The sequence below is a fragment of the Nestor notabilis genome, unplaced genomic scaffold, assembly GCF_000696875.1.
Source record: "Nestor notabilis isolate BGI_N333 unplaced genomic scaffold, ASM69687v1 scaffold3313, whole genome shotgun sequence".
Lineage (NCBI taxonomy): Eukaryota > Metazoa > Chordata > Aves > Psittaciformes > Psittacidae > Nestor > Nestor notabilis.
Genome location: NW_009921634.1, coordinates 28,281 through 51,503, shown reverse-complemented (window position 1 = coordinate 51,503; position 23,223 = coordinate 28,281). Strand labels below are relative to the sequence as shown.

The following is a 23,223-nucleotide window of genomic DNA, read 5'->3' as shown; positions in this document are numbered from 1 at the left end:
CTGCAGCTCCCCTCCAGTGCCTGGGGGTGTTAAAGGGATCGAGGAACTTGGGGTACTTGATCTGCCAAAGGAAGAAGGTGAAAATTAGAGCTGAAACTTCTGCCAAAGGTTTCCAAGCTGTGTCTGTGTGCCTGCCGAACTGTCTCCACTTGGATCTAGAGCTTTTTAGCGAGAACCGAATCTGGGTTTTTGCCTCATCTGTGTGATGGTTTTGTGTTTTTGTGATGTGTTATGGCCAGACTTCCATAACTGTTCACAAATAGGTACTGGGAAGAAGGAGGATGGTGAGGCACTGGAATGGGTTGCCCAAGGAAGTTGTGAATGCTCCACCCTGGCAGTGTTCAAGGCCAGGCTGGACAGAGCCTTGGGCGACATAGTTTAGTGTGTGGTGTCCCTGCTCATGGCAGGGGGGTTGGAACTGGATAATCTTAAGGTTCTTTCCAACCCAAACCATTATATGATTCTATGACAAGGGGTAGTGGTGGTCTTGGCAGTCGTGGGGTAATGATTGGACTTGATCAACTTGAAGGTCTTTTCCAACCTAGTTGGTTCTATGATTCTGCGGTGTTTGGTGTTGAGTGATGGGAACCCCCTGAATTCTGCTGACGTTACAGTGTTGGTGGGCTTAGGAGAAGCCTGTTGAGTCCTCTGTGATTAATGCTGTGACAAACATTCTTTCTTAAGACCAAGCTCAATCCTAAACCCTGGCATCAAGTGCACACTCTCATCATCCATGCAGAGAGGAGAACTTCATAGGTACTTCTTGTCAAAACTTCTTAGGAGGAAGGAGAAAGTGCAGCTTCCTCTTAGAAACTGCTCTCAATTTCAAAAGCCTGATGGCCCCAGAGCTGTGTCAGGGTCATTCTTGATTTGGAGGCAAACAAAACAATACAGCGTTGATAGATGTTCTTTTGGTATAGTTAATATTTACTGGTATTGAGGGAGCAGGCCTCAGCTTGGCTGTCTGCTTCCTGTATCCCCTTGCTTTGAATTTTTAATGTTAAGCTGACAGATTTGCTGTAAACTTAAATCCTGAAGTGCCAGCAAATGTCCTCTTTTACTAATGATATCTTTTAGTTATTAGGGGTTTTATCTATTTTAAATCTCTGTGTGCAAAACATGCTATTTCTAGTTCCTTACAATGTCAGCTCTGAAGTTTTGAACACTGCAGAGGGATTTAATTTCATTTCATTATTTTTCATTTTGTTAGTAACCGTGGAAGTGCTTTATTAACTAGTGAGAAAAACAAGTAAACTAGGAGGGATGCAAATTTGTTGTATTGCTTTTATGCACTGATTTATCATTCCTGATGCCTTTTGTCCATGTTTGTTTTAAAGATACAGATGGATGTTCTGAGGCTGAAGCAGCTCTGCTCTGGAGCCAGGCTGAGAGAGCTGGGCTGGGGCAGCTGGAGAAGAGAAGGCTCCTGAAGGGGACACCTTAGAGCAGCTCCAGTGCCTAAAGGGGCTCCAGGAAACCTGGAGAGGAGCTTTGGACAAGGGATGGAGGGACAGGACAAGGGGAATGGCTTGAAACTGCCAGAGGGGAGATTGAGATGAGCTCCGAGGCAGAAGCTTTTCCCTGTGAGGGTGCTGAGGCGCTGGCACAGGGTGCCCAGAGAAGCTGTGGCTGCCCCATCCCTGGCAGTGTTCAAGGCCAGGCTGGACACAGGGGCTTGGAGCAACCTGCTCTAGTGGAAGATGTCCCTGCCCATGGCAGGGGTTGAAGCTGGAGGAGCTTTAAGGTCGCTTCAACCCAAACCATTCTGTGACTCTATGAAATCAGGTTCCTCAGTGCAGTGCCCACTGCATGTCTCTTAGTCTCTAAGGAAGCACAGCAGCAGAGGAACATTGTCTGTGGCCTGTTCAAGTTACTGGGTTCTGTCTGCTGCTTTCTTGTTTGCATATTTGCCTTAATTTTAGCCTTAATAATAGAGCAATTAGAAAACCCCATGGTCTTTAGAGTTCAAAAGTGTCTTTGAACTAACAATAGCTTTCATTAATCGTGATGGCTCTGTTTAAATTGTATAGTTATATGGACATAGCTGCTGTGTCGGCTGGAAGATGAGGCCTCCTAAGCTTTTTCAGTTGTATCTTGACATCACTATAGGCAAATAAAATGTGAGCCATTTTCTCCACGCTTATGGAATTGGCAGTAATGTTTCGTTGGTGTTTCTGTAATGAAAAGAAGAAAGAAAATCAAACATCATTGTCAGTGTCTTTTTCTAACGCTTTTCCACTTGCTAATCCTCTATTTTGTGGTAATCTGGGCTTTGATTTGTATTTAACCAACTGTGTTTTAACTAACTTGGTTTATACATATGCTCAAATATTTGAAGACTGCTCATTAAATCTGAGTTGTTCAGATCTTGGACACTTTTTATATATATTGACTTTTAGGAATAGAAATGAAGAAATACTACTCAAACCTTTTCTGCTTTAAAGGGGTTTATGGATAGAATCATCATTCAGACATTCCTGTAATCAAAGAGAGAAGTCCTGAGGTGGATGAATTGACCTTTAAATGTTGTCATGTATGTTCTTCTTTAGGTGTCAGCTGTGGACTCCTTGGAGGGTCCCCTTCTTCAGGTGGAGGGATTGAGTGACCTGAGGCTGGAGCTCCACAGCAAGAAGATGAACATGCACTTGGTCCTGATAGATGAGTTACACCGTCACCTTTACATCAAATCAACCAACCGAGTAGGACAACGCAACAAGGAGAAAGGGAGATTAAGGTGGGTTTCCTGTGATGTGAGCTGAGGGGAGCAGGTCTGGAAGAGGACAACATTCACCCTTTCATAAGCAGAAGCTTTCTTGGGAGAGTGCCATCAACTTACACCTCAACCAGTCATTTTTGGCAAGTTGCTCATGCTTGTGACTGGAGAGCAGAAAAGCTCCAACTAACTGATGCCTCTTGGAGCCTGTGAACACTGTTCTCTCTCTTTCACTCCTGCCTAGTGATTCTGTTGTTTTCTTGCTGTTTCCCACAGAATTATAATGAGGTCAAGTCCTTTTAGCATTCTCAGCCTCCTCTGATGCATACGCCTTTCCTACAAATGTCATGATCATGAGGCTCAGGCAGGTAGAGGGAAGAACACAGGGAAAAATGGCTGATCTGTTAAAGCAAGTGCCCAGGGTTTAAAAGACTTCCATGTACCCACAAGTCAGTTTGCAGTATTGAAGTGCCCAAGCAGTGACTTGGCTCTGTGGTGTTTCTAGGGTGTTTTGAAGTTGTTGAAGCTTCTCACCTGATTGGTGCCTCTGATCAGTAGAATTTCAGTTTAAATACAGGTGCCTGGCTATTTCTTCCTAATTTTGTGGATTCTAAGCTTGAAGGTAATAGGGTTATTGGGAGGAAAGGAAGGAAGATAGTGGCCAAAAGAAAGTGATGCAGTATTGGAAGCTAACTTACGTAGAGTAGGAAAGGGACTAAACAAGGGCAGGGACTGAAAAAGGGAGCCACTGTATGATAAAGATGCAGAGAAAAGATAAATCAGCATTTTATTATGAGAAGGAATAAAACATACTTACCAAAATGAAGAGAAGAAGATAGTAAGTTACATTAAATGAATTTAGGAAATGAAGAAGTGATTGAAGTTGAACTCTCTAGCAAGGGGGGTTCTAGCAAAGTCATCACTCTCTTCTCTACTCATCCTGTTAGTTAAAAGCAGACACAAAGCTTTGGTGTACACAGACTATGTGACTAGTAATTCACTGCACTTCTGTACAACTACTACAGGGCCCCTTATCTTGGTCTTGTTTTCTCTTTTTCCACGTTCCATGCTGATAACATGGACTCTTCATCAAGCACAGCTTGTTCTTTGTTTTAGCGTGCTGCTCTAGACTGGCTGTTAACCAGGGTGCAATAATGTTTGTATCTTGTATTGATTTTAAGTGTGTTCTATTTCACACTGCTGAGCTGGAATGGATAGCTAATCCCTGTAAGTAGGGTATTGTAGGTGTATAGGGAGTACAGGTGGTTCTTAGGCAGGATAGTAAGTTTAACTCTTGTCTTTGCAGGCTTCTATAAAGCATTTTGACCTCTAAGGGAACACGCTGAACTCCATTATAGGAGCCTTCTCCCTTAAAAACGAGTTCTTGCTTGTGTTCCCCTGCCACATCCAGCTTTGTGCCTTTCATTACGCAGCTGGGGCAGCATGACACATTTTTGGCAAATAATTCTATGTGAATTACCAGAAGGACCAAGTAGAAAGTCTGAGTAAGAAAACTCATCTGGAGAGGGAGGCAAATAGGTGTGCGTAGAAAAGGGATTTGAAGGAGGAACAAGGGTGGAGGTTTCTAATTGAAACTACAAACCCACTGTGCTGGGTTGCATCAAGGAGTGCAAGCAGCAGGTTGAGGGTGGGGATTTTCCTTCTCTAATCTGTCCTCAGTGAGACCCCCCCCTGCAGTCCTGCATCCACTCTGGCTTCCCCAACACAAGAGGGACATGAAGCTGTTGGAGCAAGTCCATAGGAGGCCTGTGGCCACGTTGGATGGGACTTGGAGCAACCTTAGGGGACCCTTCCAACCCAAACCAGCCTGTGATTCTATGAAACTGGAAAAGCTTGATTGACTAGTTGGCAGAAGCCATGTGTATATACAGACACCTCCTTGTATTTATCTGTGGACTTGTGCTTTAAGTTAGGTGTTGTAAACCTCATGTATCAAAACTGTTATGTAGATCTATTGCTTAGGCTTATGGATTGAAGAAATAAATGGATTATTTGTTGTTGAAGTAAGAAATTAACTTGAAGTAATAGTTAACTCTTTGCTTTCTTTCCTCTCACACAGTTCACTTGTGAAAGATGCCTCTCCTGTACCTCTTATGGATGTTACTAACTTATCTACACCTCGAAAGTTCCTGGAAACTTCTCAGTTCAGTACTCCAGGAAGCTCCAGCAGTGAGTATTTCAGTCCTATGTATTCCTCATAGTAGGCACATCATCCCCTCTTCATGTCTGGCTGCTAATGGGAGGTCCTGAAACAAACAGTTAGGCAGTGCTTTGTGCAGTGTCCTGAAGTGAGTGAGTGCTATGTCCAGGGGCAGAACTTGGCCATAGCTGCATTTTCCTTTTGGGAAATCATTATTCCTCCTTATCCCCCTAGTCAGCTTCAATTAAATACACTTAGTTTTCTGTGCCTGTTCTGATCTTGGTCATGTTCTTCATATCTTGAGCAGAAGAGATTTGCAGTCAGCTCAGTTGGCATACAGGTCTCCTCTACACTATTTAATGTAGGTATATGTATGTGTAGATACTGCAGAAGGGGTTTTTTTGCTGTGATGAAGCCAAAAAGGTCAAAGCTTTTCCTTGGGGAAACTTCCTAACTCCCACCAAAGATCTCTCTGTACACAGGCTAATCTGGTGGTGATCTTTGTATTCCTGTTACTACAGCAAACACTGAATGAAACACTCAAGTTTCAGTGCTGCTTTTGTATGAGGCTTTGGAAGTGCTGCAGAGAAGGAGAATTAATCCTTGCATTGTTTCAGTGGATTAATAAGTGGGATTTGCTTGTTTAGCCCATTCATAAAAGGAATAATAGAAAAGTGACCTGCATCTCTTCCCCCTTCTCCAAATTCCAGTGTTTCAGTATTCCTCAAATGCAGAGAATCTTTTCTTCTCTTCCCATCCTGATTTATTCTTTTATCCTTTTCTTCTTATCATCTTGTTCCTGTTTTTTCTTGTCCTTCTTGCCTCCTAGAGCCTTTCTTTTGCTTATTCTTGCCTTTCACTGTATGGGAGGGAGAGATGAGGCCAAGACTCTTCCATCTTACTGAGAACAGGACGTGAGACCCTTGTTTAATCTAATAGCTTCAGTCAGAACAGGGACATGCTTACTTGGACTCCTATTTAATCTAGTAGCTTCAGTCAGAACAGGAATATGCTTACCTGAACCATTCAACAAGTAGTGAGACTGTTTTCAACTAAGAAAGGTTCTTAGCTTATTCCTAATTATTTTGCGTGCTTCCCCCACATGTATAAGAAGAAAGAGGTGTGTTATCAATCACTTGTGATAGCAGAGCAAGAAGTGGTACTAACGTTCCCAAAGCACAGCTATGTCAGTGTTTTCTGACTTATTTGAGACTTCTTAAAATCAGCAAATTCTAACTTCATTTGCTTGATGCAATGTTGGTGTTTAAAATGCCTTGTCCTAAGAAACAGTTATTTCATACTGTGTTTGAATGAAGGTTCTGGGGTCCAAGCAGCAGGTAAGAACCACAGCAGTGCTCTCTAAGAACTCAGTTTGTGAATAGAAAACTGCACTGCCCCTTTCACTCCAAATGCCTGAAAAAGAAAGGCTTTGATGGCTTCATCCTCAACTAGTGACTTGATAGAAGTCAGTTGAGCATCTGCCTTAAAAACTCTCATTTCTGCAGATCTCTTCTTGCTCTTCATGCCCCACACACCATAAAATCTTTTACCTGGCTCCTCCTTATGCTCTGAATCACTGAGTGCTGGGCCAGTGTCCCTCAGACTGGCAAAGATGTGGGTTATAATAGGAAACACTCGATCAGCATGAAGCGTGCATATGGTTTTGTTTCAAGTGCACAATGTACTTATGGATATTTCTTCCCCATAATTCTATTTAAAAGAAGCCTTTTCCAGGACTGCACGACTATTAGAGAATTTATAACTTATGTGTCTGCATAACAAAAGCTGTTTCTGCCTTTAGTCATTTCAGTTCTTTGGCTTTTTATTGATGAAACAAAGTGGTCGTGCGTATTAATGTGTGTCACGATGAAGCTCTGACTCATTCAACCCAGCCCAGCAAAGATGCCAACATTTTAAGTCCTTTCTGCATTCACTTCCCAAAGGAGATGTTACCTTGTGCTGTAGAATCTTTATAAGGAAATTAAAGCTGTTCCTGCTGCACTTAAACAAACCCCTTGGTTGTGTTCACCTGAGGATTGCAGCTATGGCAGATCACCAGTAACATTTTCCTTTCATGCCAGTTCAGAGAAATAAATTCACTTCTAAATTAGGTCTGCCTCCTTGAACCTTCTGTACTCTGAACAGTACTTAGGAAGGTTCCTGCAATGCCAGGCTCTTCCTGGAACTATAAAATGTGCTCACCCAGTACAGAGCAAACCCCAAGTGCCCTTTTCTGAAGGATTCTGGAGAATACTTGTTGGAAATCCAAGAGAAGATGAGCTGAGGTGGTGACAGTGTTGCCACTGGTGTATGTAAGTTTTATGCTGAACAGATAATATGCTTCAGTGACCCATCCTTCTGAGCTCAAAGAGAAAAATACAGCTGCTAAATCCAAGCAGGATGGTGGCTTCTGTGGTCAAGTCTAGTTCCAGCTCCCAGCTCTGGTTCTTTGGGAATGTAAGTGCATGTGTGGAGGTGAAAATATACGGAGACCTGTGAGCTTGGCCCTGCGAAATACCTGCAGGAGCCAGAGCTTTAAGGTCCAGTTTCAAAGATGGCTCTAAAAATGCCTTTGTGGCATTCTGCTTGTTTAAGCAGTTGCTTCCACTTCAAACATGTACAATAAATATGTTTAGACTGGATCTTAGGCAGAGGCTCTTCCCTGGGAGGGTGCTGAGGCGCTGGCACAGGGTGCCCAGAGAAGCTGTGGCTGCCCCATCCCTGGCAGTGTTCAAGGCCAGGTTGGACACAGGGGCTTGGAGCAACCTGCTCTAGTGGAAGGTGTCCCTGTCCATTGGAACTGGGTGAGCTTTAAGCTCCCTTTCAGCCCAAACCATTCTGGGATTCTATGAAACTAAAAGGATTAAGTGGTTGATAGAAGCCATGGAAATGGGAATTCTTTGCCTGTTAACCTCACCTGAGGATCTGACACCAGCTGGTGACTTCTCTATGCCTTGTACTAAGTATTAAATGATGCTTTCACTGAACCAGAGGGGTCCTGGTTTAGCTGGTTTGCATTTGCACAAATCCAGCTGAGGACTTGATGGGAAGGTGATGGCGGATCTGGTTCTCTCTGGCTCTCATTGTAGTGCCACAGAAAGAGCAGAGCTTGTTCTTACTTCAGGATAAACTTTATTACTTAGAATGTTTAAGAGGAAGTTCCTGCACTTGGAGCAGGGTTTGCAACCACACAATTGGCGTGAAAGCCTCTGAAGTAACTTTTGGTCTGTTTTTGCAGGACTGTGATTCCTCTCACTGCTCCTCGCTCATGGTTTGTGTTCGGACTTGAAGCTAAGCACCGATTTGCGTGATCTGTGTGTTTGGGGAAGGAAAAGGAAAATGAAGGAGATTTTTAGGTCCTTGTGATGAAAGCCAAGAAGAGAAACAGACTGGAGCTGAGGAGCAATTCCTTGCCCAGAGGGTGCTCAGGCATTGGAACAGGCTGCCCAGGGCAGGGCTGGAGTCACCGTCCCTGCAAGTGTTCCCAGCCCGTGGAGCCGAGGCCTCAGTGCCAGGGGTTAGTGGTGGCCTTGGCAGGGCTGGGAATGGTTGGGCTGGGTGATCTTGAAGGTCTTTTCCAGCCAGGTTTATTCTATGATGCTATAGTCACTTTTCCTGTGTAATTTCATTAGCAGTTCCTGTATGTGGTCCTGGTGTAAGATATTTGACTACCAGACATGCACCCTCTTATCTGGAGACTCAGTTGTCATGCTGGTGTGTATCAGGAGGGTGTTGAACGTGGCTGACAGAATTGCTTTGTCCAGCTTTGCCAGAATGAAATGTTCTTGCAATGAATTTGGAAGAGTGGCCTTGTCAAATCAAAATGTTTTTGAAAGACCAACATCCTTAAAGCTATAGATTGAACAGTGTGAACAACAGCTTTATGAAGAGGAGATTTGCCTTGAGGCTTTGAGGTTATTGATCTCCGAGACCCATTTTCTTTGGGCTTGGTAGTAAAGTGGAGCAGAAAATGACCAAAATCTTTAAAGGCCCCATTTCTAAAGTAACTGTCCATTTGTGGCTCACTGTGTCTGTGCATGGGTCAGAACAGGGATTCAGCATCAGAAATGAGGAGGTGACGTTTCTTCACACTTCAAATTATGCCTCTGGGGCACTTTGAGCTTGCATCCTTTTCTTTAGAAGGATTGAAGGCTGAAAGAGTATAATCAGACAGGACATAAATCATGGGCAAAAGTACATGAAATTTTACTAGGTGCCCATAAAAGCACACAGCTAATGGAATCTCCTGTAATGAGGAGCAGCAAATTTTGGCCATTCATTGCAATGAAAAACAAGACCCAAGAGTCTTTGAGCTGCTTTGCTTGAACGAGTTATCAGCATTGGCCTTTCTGGGCATCAGACCAGAGCTATTAAAATGCTTCTTGCAGCAGGTTTCTTTGTTGTGAAATGACACAAGTGTACAAATGAGGGTAGCATCAATTGGAATAGATGGTTTAATGGGGCACCAGCAAACCTAGAAGCTGTCAGGGAAGTTTCCACCTTCAGCCGTGGAGGTGATGTATCAGTGATGCACATGATTCAACTTACTAGTGCTTTAAGGGCATATTTTTGTCTGCTTACACAGAGCTGTGTGTTTTCAGGTGCACTGCTCCAGTGATGATATTTTGGAAGTGGCTGAATGTTTCATGAGAGAATGTGGCAAAACCATCACTGCTTGAGCTTGTTGGCTTGGATGGCTTTTGAGGAACCATATTTAAATGTTCTGTTTCATAAGCATGTTTCAGAGATCCTTAAAACAAGAAAATCATCAGGAGTGGCTTCACCCAGGGGAATTCATGCTTTGACCAACTTGATAAATTTCTATGATATAACAGGTAGACAAGAGAAGAGCAGTGGATATTGTCTGCCTGCTCTTCAGTAAGGCCTTTGACACCGTCTTCTGTATGATCCCAATGGAAAACCAGTAGATGTACAGGTTGGATGAGCACCATCCAAGCTGTAGTCAGGTTGGGTCACTCAACCCTACCTGAGTTGGGGTCGAGGTGACTCAAGAAGTGACTGAATGGCTGGGTACAGAGGGCAATATCAGTGGCACAAAGTCTAGTTGGAGGCTTGTAGCCAGTGGGGTCCTACTGGGTTCAGTCCTGTTCTATGTGTTATTTGCTGATCTGCATGATGGGGCAGAGTGTGCCCTCAGTGGGCTTGCAGGTGACACCAAACTGGTTGATAGGCCGGAGGGTCTTGCTGCTATCCAGAGTGACTCGGATAGGCTGGAGACATGGGCTGACAGGAACCTCTTGATGTTCAACCAGAGGAATTGCTAAGTCCTGCCTCTGGAGTGGAACAACCACAGGCACTGGGACATGTTGGGGAGTGCTGGCTCCAGTGCTGGGCTCCCCAGTACAGGAGAGACATGGATGTACTGGAGAGAGTCCAGCTCAGGGTCATGAAGAGGATTAAGGGTCTGGAGCATCTGTCCTTGGAAGAAAGGCTAAGAGAGCTGGGACTGCACATCCTGGAGAAGGCTCAAGAGGGACCTTTACCTGGAAGGGAGGGTGCAGAGAGGTTGGAGCCAGGCTCTGTTCAGTGCCCACTGCCAGGACCAGATGCAGTGGGCACAAGCCAAAACACAGGAGGTTCCCTCTGAATGTCAGGAGACATTTGGTTTACCCTTTGGATTATGGGGGCTTCATTCTGCTCCCTGTCCCTGTCTTCCAGCTCAGGGGGCTGGGTACCCCGAAAACAACTGATGTTACTATTAAAAAGTGAAGCAAAGAAGCCATTAGGTACCTCAGCCTTTTCCTCACCCTTTGCCACTAGGTTTCCCCCTGCATCCCATAAAGGATGGAGATTCTCCTTCGCCCTCCTTTTGTTGCTAATGCATTTATAGAGAGATAGTTATTATCTTTTACAGCAGTAGCCAGAGGAAATGTGAGTTGGGCTTTGGCCCTTCTCATTTCATAACCTTACAACACCCTTGTAGTCCTCTTGAGTGACCTGCCTTTTCTTCCAAAGGTCTTAAACTCCCCTGTTCTTCCTGAGTTCCAGCCAAATCCCTGGCCAGGTTTCCCTGCCAGCTCATCTTTCAGCACATGAGGATGGCTGCTCCTGCACCTTGAATAACTCCTTCCTGGACAATGTCCAACCTTCCTGGGCTCTTGCCCTTCAGGACTGCATCCCAAGGGCTCCTGAACAGGCCAAAGTCTGCCCTCCACAAGTCCAAGGTAGCCATTCTGCTGACCCCCCTTCTCTCCAAGAATCAAAGCTAGGATGAAACTCTGAAAGTGTTGTGATTTTTGCCTTCATACCAATGAATACCAAAGTTGTTCATAAGTTTAAAGGAAAATAGAAGTGTATCTTTCATTTCTGAGAGCTGATATGTAGGAATATCTTCTTTCACCCAGAGAGTGGCATATGGAATTGCTCTTTTAAACATGCACTTCCATATAAATGCCTGCCTGCTTTTGATGCCTTTTTTAAAAGGTAGGGAACAGGAGGGGCTTATTCCTGGGCCAAAGCTTTGTGGTCAAATAACCCCTTGATGACATTAAATGGCAGAAGAGGATGTTTGAAGTGTGGAAGACACAGGAAAAGAAGAACATCTTCAGTTACCCAGGGTTGGGATCTTGTCAGATCTTAGAGATCAATGGGCTCCCAAAGCTACCCAGGATACCTGCTTAATAGGCACAACGTGCAGGAAACTTGGTCCCCACTGTTCTAGCAAAGGACCAGATCTAACAAAACTTCTTGCTACTAGATCTTGAGCCATTCACTTTGCTGTTGTTTATAAGAGATGTAAATCGATGTCTTGATATTTGAGGGTGTTCAAAATTGGTTTGCTCTTTTGAAAACGGGAGAGTTTCACACACATCTGATGTGCTGGCAGAGTTCTCAGCCAGATTGCTGCTGTTAGTCCTCTTAAATGCTGTCCTCGCATTTGGATATGTCAGCGTTTCCTCCCTCTTGGGTTTGCATTGTGTGTCATTAAGAATAATTTGCAGCCTGCTTACAAAGGGGATGGAGCATGATGATGGGGACCTGTCCCTACAAAGTTGTTTAGTGTGAAATCCTCACATTGAACTTAGAGGATCAAGATATTTGAGGCTTTTTAAAAACAGTAAGTTACAACCTTTTTCCCTCTAACATTTCCAGCCCTGTCTTTTCCATAGCTCTTGTTCCAAAGAGCTCATCTTCTGTCTTTGTGCCTGCCATGCTGTGGTGTTCTGAGAGTAACACGTAGGGTTAACATGGGTAGACCATGTACACAGTACATGAAGTGCTTCGCAGCCTTGTAGGTTGAAAGGGATCTGATAGATGAGAGCGTTGAGCAGGAATATGTGTGCATCCTTGCTTCTCCCAAAAATTTACCGTGTTCTGGGTGTTTCTAGTTGCTTACCCCATAACTTGCCCAAATAAAATTGGAAAAGGTATCTATAAGGGAGGAAAAAAGCACTATTTCATCTCCTTGATGTTCACTACCTAAAACCTGATCTTGTCCCTTGGAGAGGGGCTTTGGACAAGGGCCTGTAGGGACAGGCCAAGGGGAATGGCTTCAACCTGCCAGAGGGGAGACTGAGATGAGCTCTGAGGCAGCAGCTCTTCCCTGTGAGGGTGCTGAGGCGCTGGCACAGGGTGCCCAGAGAAGCTGTGGCTGCCCCATCCCTGGCAGTGTTCAAGGCCAGGTTGGACACAGGGGCTTGGAGCAACCTGCTCTAGTGGAAGGTGTCCCTGCCCGGGGCAGGGGTTGGAGCTGGAGGAGCTTTAAGGTCCCTTCCAACACAAACCATGTCTTTGCTGTGGAGCTTGGTGTAAGCTGACACTGAAATAAGCGTTAGGTGTTCATCGTGGTGCTGTTTACACCATATGGGCTCTTTGGGCTGTTGTTTTGTAACTTGAGGGTGCTGATGTTCAGAGTATGACACCTTCAAGCATCTACAGGGCTGGGTGCAACTTGTGCTGTGTCATTTCTCATTTCTGCCATGTCATTTAAATCCTTCTGGTGGATCTTTTGACATTCCTTCAGGTTGTTGGAGAAGTTTTGATTTAAGTAACAATTCTGTTGACTGGTTGTAAACCCCAGGAGTCATCTGTCACCATCCAACAGCCGCTGGGTTTGACTTCCCATGCAGGGATTTGGTATGGTGGATGGCACAGCTTCAGGCCTGTACTTCAGTGCTGTTTGTTGTCGTGGATTGAGAGATGCACTTCACTCGTAAGAGAGAAGTAGTAATATGTTTATTGATATGAAATAGTGATTTAGCCAAGTTTGATAGTAAATGTGACAGTGATTTAGCAAGATTTAATGGTGAAACACTTGACTATTGACTGCACAGAGGACAGGGTCAGACATAACTGTCAGAGTCCCTCCCATTGTGTTGTGAGGTTCAGAAAGAACCTCATTGGATTCTAACTCCTCCCCAGAGAGGAGTCTAAGTGCAGCTCGATCCAAACTTAGTCCCAGACTTCGTCAGCAGTTTATGTCTAAAGGGGTATATATGTGCAATCAATCCTTTGTACCCCTTAGCTCAGACATCAAAGTTTAGCATGCTCTTAATTGCTTACTGAGAACCTGTTGTGGCAAGGAATCTCCTAACCTCAAGGAGTAACCTTGAAAGGTGTCCCTACTCTGGGGTCATCCTGGTGTGCAGCCTGCTGCCATGCAGGAGAGCTCCACAGGCCCTGAGCTGTCTACTACTTATGGAGTAAGCTGATTGACTCATAGTCATGTTTGCATCCCAACTACAGAAACTTGGCTTGAGTTGGACCTTGCCCAGGATTATGGCTGGGGAGGGGTGGTGCACGTTGTTCAGGTTAGCCCTTGGCTGTTGTGTTATCTGTGTCCCCTGAATTGAGTCCCATGGACCACCAGGCCCCAGACACATGCATTAGCACCACCACTGCTGGTTATGTCTTGAGCAGAGTTGGGCTATATAAGGGTGAGGATGGTGGGCAGGGAGAACACCACCACATTGGTCCATGTGCTGCCACTGTGGCTATAGAGCTTCCAAGATGCATTAGATGAGTTTGCCTTGAAGACACTTAATTCACATCAGTGATTGAATATGTTTATTAAGTGCTTCACCCAGTCTTTAACAGGAACATACTTTTGTTGTTGCTGGGTGTTATCTGTAAAGTAAGAGATGTTGCTTAATGAACATACATAAAAGTACCTCTTGCTTTCCTCTTCCTTGTCTCTTAGCAACAGAATTTCTCCATGTGCAATCCCTGTTAACTTCAGGACTGTATCCACAATATCCTGTCTAATTCTTCTCACTTTTCCTTTCCAGAAGCCTTGTTTAAAGATTTGAGTAACTTCATCAACCCCTTGACAGACGTAATAAGGCAGAGTAGGATAACATCAAACAATCATTCACTTTGGCAGTGGAAACTTTGCTGAATTCGTCGAAGTCTGTTAAGCTTGATGCTGTTTAGAACAAAACTCTTCTCTTGTGAAGAATACAGTGAAGAAAAACAGCTGGGTTAGAAATTCAGGGCTTGTAGCTTCTTGAAACACACTCAAGGGATTTATAGTGGTATAAAACCTCCTTTATGAATATCTTAATTACACCAGACTTCCTTTGTTTCCTAATACATAACTTACACCATGAGCTCTCACTCCTACATCAATCAAATGTGCAGGCTGGTGTATTTATATATAGGGAAGCCCCCAAGCAAACAGAAATATCCAGATTCTGGGTGTTGCTGGTTTCCTTATTTACTCCTTGGTTGCTCCAAGTGGTGGGAGTTCTGTGAAGGCAAAGGAGTTGATATGCTGCTTCTGCGTGGTGCTAAGTGTTGGGTTTAATAGTTGAAATCTTGGATTATGCCTTTGTGAATCTATTCCAGTGCGAGACACAAGCCTTCTGGAAATTAAAGAAGATGCGGAACTGGATCCAGAGGAGAACAGCACTGTCTTCATGGGAATACTCATCAAAGGGCTGGCCAAGCTGAAAAAAATCCCTGAGACAGTGAAAGCCATCCAGGATCGCTTAGAACAAGAACTCAAGCAGATTGTGAAGCGCTCCACAACCCAAGTGGCAGACAATGGTTACCAGAGAGGGGAGAACCTTTCCCAGGAAAACCAGCCTAGGTAAGGATGTTGTAACCACCAAACCTTGTTTTGCTGCAAAAACAAGTCTGGGGAAGGGTGTTGTAGCTATTAAATGCCACTTGGAGGAATGGCAGTAGTGATTTTGTAGTAGCAGAGAGATGGAATGGTAACATTGCCAGAAATCCCTGTGTTTCACTGAAAGGCTGATGTGCACCTGGAAGGCTTGGGAATTCAGGAAACATATTCAGAAAGGGGAGGCATTTGTTGCTACTCAGCTAAGGATATGGGAAAGGGAGATGCTTCCTTCTCTGCTTGGCCCTAGAAGAGAATCTTTTGGCTAAACAGATGTTGGAAATGCAGATTTGAAGGTGGAAGCACAGTAGAAGGCAACATTATTTAACTACTAAGAGGTTCATTGTGTTAAGTACTTGATTTTCTTTATATTTTAACCTAATCTTTCATTTTAAGTGCCTTTACAGCAGCTTGATTTGTAATGCTGTCTCAGGGTGCTGGTATCTACAGTGTAAAGAACACTTGTGCCAAAACAAATCCTATCATCTTGTGTTTCACTGAATTGTGGCTTTACGCTGGTGCTGATGCCAGACACATTCTGAAGTTCCTGAGTACTGTGATTTTAAGAGAAGATTCAGCTCAGTTACTTCAAATATATCAGAGTCCAATTAAACTGATGCAGGTGCTGAGCTTTGGAATCCTGGATGGAACTAACTACATCAATAAATACCTGCCCAAGTTTCTGGTTGGTTTGCAGCCCATTTACATTAGTGATGAGGTGTGGAAGCCAACAGGGAACTGTTCCTGCCATTCTTCAGGATTCACTAGGCCTGTTGCTTGGAAAATAGGATTCCATAAGGGCCAGCTATCACTTCTACCTGAAATACTCATCTGTGATACTGCACGTTGGAATGATCACTGTCCAAAGGGAATGAGTGGTGGAAGAGAAAAATGAAACCCAAAATGTGTATCTTCATTACACGTAATATTTGTAGTGGAAAATGACTCCCAAGGAAGATGTTGGCCTGATAAAGACTTCCTTTCTAATTCCTCTCATTCTCATTGCTGTGGAAACAATTATGTTTGAAGAACTCATAGAGTTACTGTGCTGATACCTTGGTGAAATTACAACAAGCAGAAGGCAGGTTTCTAGTTACTGATGCCAAGAGGGAGCGTAGCATATACTTGATAGACTTCAGAATCAGTCTTGAGAGGTTGTATGACTACCTGGTTGTCCACTGAAATGGATAAATAGGATCAGATCAAATCTTCATGACATTAATCTGCCCAGAGGGTTGAGTAAGGGACAGAAAAGTTTAATGGCTTTTGGCATGTGTTTAATAGGAGTTTGTGAGCCTTTAAGATGCTGATATTGTAGAGCTATGGAGAGTGTCTTGAATTCTTGTTGAATGAGGAGATAATTAGACCTGATTCTAAACCTAAATCACATGTGAAGTTTACAGCAAGCAGTTGCATTCATTTATGTTGAAAGGAATAAATTGTAGTGAGGGGAGGTACACCGCCCCTTAAATTAGCTTCAGTTTTAAATCAAATCCCAGTGACTTTCCTGCTGTCAGGAAGCAAATCAATGTGAACAACAAAGTCCTGCTATTTCAAGAGAGCTCTGTGAGACCCCAAATTTGAGCACGATGCAGCACCCGAAACTGCTTACCTATTCATTAGGCTGTCAGCCACAGTGTGTACTTGACCTCAGGATTCTGGGAGTGGAATGGTTTTCACTTCACCTTAAAGCTTGTCACACTTGGATGCCTCTTACTCTCTGTGGTTGAGCTCAGTGCCTGTATTCAGCTACTGTACTTTAAAAAGTGTCCATAAAATTCTCACTTCTGGCAAATAAAATGACTACTGAGATGATGGAGAGGCCTGCATGGTTTGAGGCCTTCTGCTGGACAAGGTCCCTGTGGCTTATTTGGTATGTACAGAACAAGTTATATCATAAACTGGTTTGGGTTGGAGGGGAGCTTAAAGCTCCTCCAGCTCCAACCCCTGCCACAGGCAGGGACACCTTCCACTAGAGCAGGTTGCTCCAAGCCCCTGTGTCCAACCTGCCCTTGAACACTGCCAGGGATGGGGCAGCCACAGCTTCTCTGGGTGGCTCTTAACCTTTCTCTATGGAAAGGGTGGTGTTTCCTTCCACTTGCAGATGGGGCTGATAATCTTGGAGGTTCTGGTGTAATTCCTTTGGGGACCCCATGTAACAATTATGTAGATCATCTCATTGTACAAGAGAGAAGTAATCTCTAGGCCTGGCCAGAAAAGTTGCAGGTCTAACAGCAGCTACTGAGTCTGAAGAGATGCATCCTTCTTATCTGTCTTTTGCTTCCTTACCTAGTAAGCTTTTCCATATTGATTTTTGTGTCCACCTTTGTGTATAAAAACACTATTAATTACTCCCAAATTTATCATATAAAGATTTTAAGATTGGGTTTTTTTTGTTGTGACTAAAGCAACAAGCTCCTAGAGGGTAATGAATGTCTCACACACCTCTGGGTGCTCTCTTCATAGAGCCACCAGCCTCTCGGGTCATCTCCTCAGAGCTTTAAGAAGTCCTGTAGCTCCTGTGAGCCTGCCAGGAGCAAGTCTCATCCATGCTGTACTAGATGTTGTGTACCAGAGCAGTTGATAACACACAGCCCATTCCACCATGGGTGTGTTGTCCTTGTCCTTAGGTTTGAGCACTCAGTTTCAGCTCAGCAGAGTTGGTGTGACACTGGAAAGTCCTGTTTATTGAAGATGACACGAGCCCTGCTAAGGACCTCCATGTAATGGCAGCAGTATATTTGTCACCAGTGGGGTGGCAGAGGAAGGACTTGTATGGCTCTTTGATATACCTGATCCTGGAGTTTCCCGAAACACACAACATGGATCAGTCATGTAGGATAAGACTTAGGATAGGCCTAACTAGATGGAACATCTTTGGCTGTGAGATACTTTGCTATGATGTAAACCCTCCTTACTAACATGCACTTAGCACCATGAAATGTGAGTGATATGAAGATAGTGAAACCCCTTAAAGGGCAGGAAGAGGTTCCTGGTATTTCCTTGTCATGGTAGAAGATAGTTTTGGAAATCATCCTTGAATCTCACCTGGTTGCACTGACCTCAGCTTTGAGTGGACTTTTTAAAAGTAGGATAAGTTTTTAGGTATCTGTGCTTGGAATGAGTTTGTGAAAAGGGCTTAAAAATAGGAATTGCCTTTGTCTTACCCTTAGTGGCTCATTACAGCAGGTCTCCTTCATGTTTAGATATGTGTATCTTGGGTTGTGGAGGACAAGCATCATAGGAGAGACCATGTTGTGTTAGCTTGGAGTATTGATACATGAACCTTCTGAATTATGGAAGAGATTTGATTTAATACTGATCTGGACACATACCTACTTGAGGGTCAGATTTATAGGACAAGATTTTGCCCGGGATATATAGAAGATGCACTTTGGATTGCAGGGGGGATGGACTAGATGACTTTTAAAGGTCCCTCCCAACCCAAATTTTTCTGTGGTATATGAACAATTTTGCTACTAAATCCTGTTGGATTCAATCCACATTTCCCTCCGTGTTCTTCATCTGCTTCTGGACTTTCACCTCATCTTGAGGCTTTAAAATAAAGACAAATTATACCCACACCGACGCTCAGACCAGGCAGAGGATGCTACTGCTGCTCACATGCGTGAGTTGTCATCCCTGGCCTCATTCAGATGTCAGCAGTCACTCTGCATCAACTCCTTCTCCCTTACTGTCCAGACAACAGGAGCTGCTTCTGGGTGTGTGTCACTGTCTCTCCACACATTTACCATCTTCCTGGGTGAAGAGGTGATGAGATTGCTTTGACAAATTGCCCCAGCCAGTCTCCTGTCACTCTCTGTATGTGTTCTCCTTAGGTCACTCTGTGCTGCAGCTCCATCTGCATAAAATCTAGGCCAGATGGTTTTCTGCTGTTTTGTCTCGTTGGCTGTCTGACACGGGTGGTGTCTGTGTCTCTTGGGTCACCTTGTTTCAAAAAGGACCTGACAGATTTTAGAGCAAAGAAAATTAAGAGAAGAGGAGCTGGCTAATGTGAAAAACAGGGAGCTGTGGAAATCTGACATTAGCAGAGAACAAGTAATGGGGTGGTAGTTAGGGCCAGTGAAGAACGTGGGTCAGGGAGACTTGATGGCTATCACGTGGGGATAGGAAGACATTGGAATTGAAAACCAAGTAATTCAGTGTATGGAGCTATTACTGAAATACTACTGAAGTGATAATGTGAGGTCAGGCTCACCTAGGGCCAACAGAAATTGTCCAAAATTCCAGCTTGTTTGGTGCTGCAAAACTGTGCTTCCCTGGGGCAGCAGAGTTGTGTAAGAGTAATGTGTTCTTTGTGGTGGGATGGTAGAAGAAGTTGGGCTTGCCCTGTTAGGTTTTCAGTGGTATATAGTCTATTTGCTCCCATAAAGTTACCTTCTCTGTCATGTCAAGCGAGGCTGTTCCTCCAACATGAAATTCCTTGTCTACCCAAATCATTCTATATATGCTTTTCCTCCTTTATTTGTATATCTGGCTTCTCTCTGGCCAGCCACATGCCCCAGCTGCCTCTCTGCCACTTACTATGTGAAGCTCTATATATCTCTTAGGGGCTGTTGAAGCAATAGTTGCCTCTCCCATATCTTAGAATGGGCTGTAGAAGACACTTGTTAACAGTGATGGAGGGTGTTTCTCAGGGAGCTTTATCTGCAGGTTCTTTTGTTTCCTTCACTGGTGCCTTTGGTGATGGACTAACTTTGATGGGGAGGGAGGAAGATGTAGAGGTCTTTCCACAGTAGCAACTTCTCAGTTTCACTTGGGCAGGATAGTTATTAAGTTTTATTATGCCCCATCCCTGGCAGTGTTCAAGGCCAGGTTGGACACAGGGGCTTGGAGCAACCTGCTCTAGTGGAAGGTGTCCCTGCCCGTGGCAGGGAGCTGGAACTGGATGAGCTTTTAGGTCCCAAACTAGTCTGTGGTTCTGTGATGATACAAAACCTTAATGGATTTAAATAGCTTTTCTTCCACACTGGACTTTCCCGTGTTGAAAAGGTAATACTGTTATTGTTGATAGTAGCTGTCTTTCCTGATGCTGTCACTTGAGGTATGGCAGTATTAATGTCCTGTGTTTCTTATCACAAAATGGTTTAGGTAATGATACCATGACTCCTAAACACATCTTTAATATGATGTACATCTGGCCTCACTGTGTCCTCCCAGACTTACCTGATGGCTCTTTCTATTGAATCAAGGTGCTTTTCTGCTTAACCATTTGAGCTGGTAGTTGACAGCAGGTGAGTGGCCCATGTGAGATCCTAGGAGACTGCTGTATAATGCCATGCATGTGTATCCATAGACACGAAACTATAGTATATGAATGAGGCACAGTTAGTTGATAGTAATTCTGTTAAGCAATAGCCACTTTCTGTCTTTTGCAGACTAGAAGTTCAGTTCAGGATTACTCTAGGCTGAGGTGGGTGGTTTTAACCACAGCATCCTGTGAGGCCACTCTTACTCGTCTGGTGGTAACAGCAGCAAATGTGCAACAGCTTCTTAATTACTCCAGATAATAAACCGCTGAAGGAAGTGGATGCATGCAGATACTCAGCACTCTGAGATGAAGTGGCTGAGGTGTGAACACACATCTCATTAGTGATGGTTAACTAACACAGAAGACTGAAGTGTGGTGGCTAAGGAGTGGGTGCGACTCCAATTCTGCTCTAGATCTTCTGTCCTGCTCTGGGGATAGCAGCTTCTGATGGGTAGATGCAGCAAGCATGTGGTAACTCCTAAGCTGCTGCAGTTAAATGTGATGGAGCCTGTCTGTCAGAGCTGGAAGTGCCTAACATATGGATTTGGGAAGTGTTATCCTCACATTTTGTTGGGGTTACGTGTGTACTTGAATTGCTCATTAAACGGCAGTGAACTCCATCAGGATCCTTCCATTCTCACATAATAAAACCTGTTGAGTCATTGCCTTATCACAAGATATTCAGGAATGTGCAACGGTCCATTAATTACAGTAATTGGGCAGTAAGGAAGCCATAGGAGCAGGTAAAGTGTAGTACATTGAGATGAGGTTATAGCTGTAGTACCTTCCATATAGTAGTAAAATCTTGATAACTGACACAGTTGATGAGGCTTTATGGTTTAGGTTTCTGATACTTCATGTTGTTAAAACCTGCCATACTATTCATTTCATAATTCAGAATGAATATCTTGTATTCTGCTTGTATGCACAGGTCATAGAATCCCAGCCTGGTTTGGGTTGGAAGGGAGCTTAAAGCTCCTCCAGCTCCAACCCCTGCCATGGGCAGGGACACCTTCCACTAGAGCAGGTTGCTCCAAGCCCCTGTGTCCAACCTGGCCTTGAACACTGCCAGGGATGGGGCAGCCACAGCTTCTCTGGGCGCCCTGTGCCAGCACCTCAGCACCCTCACAGGGAAGAGCTTCTGCCCCAGAGCTCATCTCAGTCTCCCCTCTGGTAGGCTCAAGCCATTCCCCTTGTCCTGTCCCTCCATCCCTTGTCCAAAGCCCCTCTCCAGGTCTCCTGGAGCCCCTTTAGGCCCTGGAGCTGCTCTAAGGTGTCCCCTTCAGGAGCCTTCTCTTCTCCAGCTGCCCCAGCCCAGCTCTCTCAGCCTGGCTCCAGAGCAGAGCTGCTCCAGCCCTCGCAGCAGCTCCGGGGCCTCCTGGCCTCGCTCCAGCAGCTCCACGTCCCTCTTGTGTGGGACTTCTGACTCCTGGTTTGCTCCTCTCATGTGCTGCATGACCGTGTCCCTGCGGTATCTTCTGGAAACTGAGTGGTGGTTGTCTTGGTGGTTCACAGGTTGCTGCTGGAGCTGCTGGAACTTCTCTTTGACAAGTTCAACGCTGTGGCTGCCGCGCACTCAGTGGTCCTTGGACACCTTCAGCAAACAGTGGCCTCTCCTTGCAGCCAGTATGACGGTGATATCAAGCTCTATGACATGGTTGATGTGTGGGTGAAGATCCAAGATGTGTTGCAGGTAAGAATCTTTTGGGTGGGCACCGTTTCAGCTTGATACAGCTTTTATAGCCAGAATACCTGGCACACTCAAGAGTGAGCTGTGCTGGAATTTGCCTTGATTTATGGTAAGTAGCCACATTTATAACACACTGTTAAACCCCAGTGAGCTTAAATATCAGCAAAATATTTCTGTGGCTTCATCCTTATGGTGTATGGAAAGGTTGATCCCTTTTGCCTACCAAGTGATTTATCAGAAGCTTTCACACAGTGACATTTTCATTCAGTGTTACCATGTCATGCCTGTCTTATAAAGTGCCACAGCTCTAATCACTTGTCTTCTCTTGTCGTTATGGCTGGGTTATAGTCAGCTGAGACACTTGCTCCCAGCATGTTTTCAGGGAATTCCTTTGTGAGTCTTATTTTTAAGTGTAGGATACTGAAGCTATACCTTACTTAGGCTTTATTGTAGTACCATGCCTATCACTTGAGCATCTGAGACTCTCACAAGCAGCAGAGCATCTATCACATGCCTGTTCTCTCATTCTTGCTGTGAGGCTACACATGCACATTAGGGGATTTATTTATTTGGGAGTTGCCTTTATATATAGTACACAGATGTAGACCTCGCCCTGTATTTGATAGAGGAGATCAAAGACATGAGCCTGGCTTCATTTACAAGAGGTGGCAAGATTCATGGTGGTCATTCCCCCTCTGGCCTGTTCATGACAAATGCTCTCTGCCTCCTACTCTACCACAGTTTTTCATTGTTGGGCTCAGGTCTATTTAGCTGTTGCTCTAAAGGCTTGTTTGACCCTGCAGTGATGCACACAGGTTTTTTGCTTACACAAATACAGCCCACTTTGTGCGTGGTGAGAGTTCTGATACTTTTTGGACATGGTAAATGTAAGCTATGGGCTTTTGATCACCTCCAGTGTCTGCTTACCTGCTTGTTCGTCTTTCTAGAGCAGTTAATATCTTTATTAAAGAAAGCTGGAGCAGTTTTCTCCCTGGTAAAGATTTTCACATCCGTTCAGCATTGTTCTTGCAAAACATTTGATGGGGAATGTCCAAATAGAAGTTAATGGTGGGTTTTCTAAACAGAAGAGTGGTGTAGAATTGGAGCTGTCTGGCCCTGTTAGAGAAGGATTAAACTTGATAACATGAGGAACAAGCTTTGTGTGTGGTACCTCCAGTCAGCTTAATGTCATCCATGAGGTCTAGGAAAACGTGAAGAGCTTGGAGTTCTGCAGACCTTGCCCCAGGAGGACAAAGGTTTGGGAGTAAGAATCCTCCAAGACTATATCTAAAGTGAAACAGAG

The 23,223-nt window shown here is 44.4% G+C and overlaps 1 protein-coding gene across 1 annotated transcript in view; it reads left to right on the top strand.

The window, feature by feature from the left end:
• EXOC4 (exocyst complex component 4) overlaps nt 1–21,923 on the top strand; it is a gene marked incomplete at its 3' end in the record, with an annotated part of 44,285 nt that extends 22,362 nt beyond the window's left edge. Inside the window, exons 3-6 of the mRNA XM_010011240.1 lie at nt 2,550–2,734; nt 4,794–4,903; nt 14,682–14,925; nt 21,746–21,923. Coding sequence (XP_010009542.1) covers nt 2,550–2,734; nt 4,794–4,903; nt 14,682–14,925; nt 21,746–21,923 — 717 coding nt within the window. The remainder of the gene's footprint in view (nt 1–2,549; nt 2,735–4,793; nt 4,904–14,681; nt 14,926–21,745) is intronic.
• Nucleotides 21,924–23,223: the final 1,300 nt, after the last annotated feature.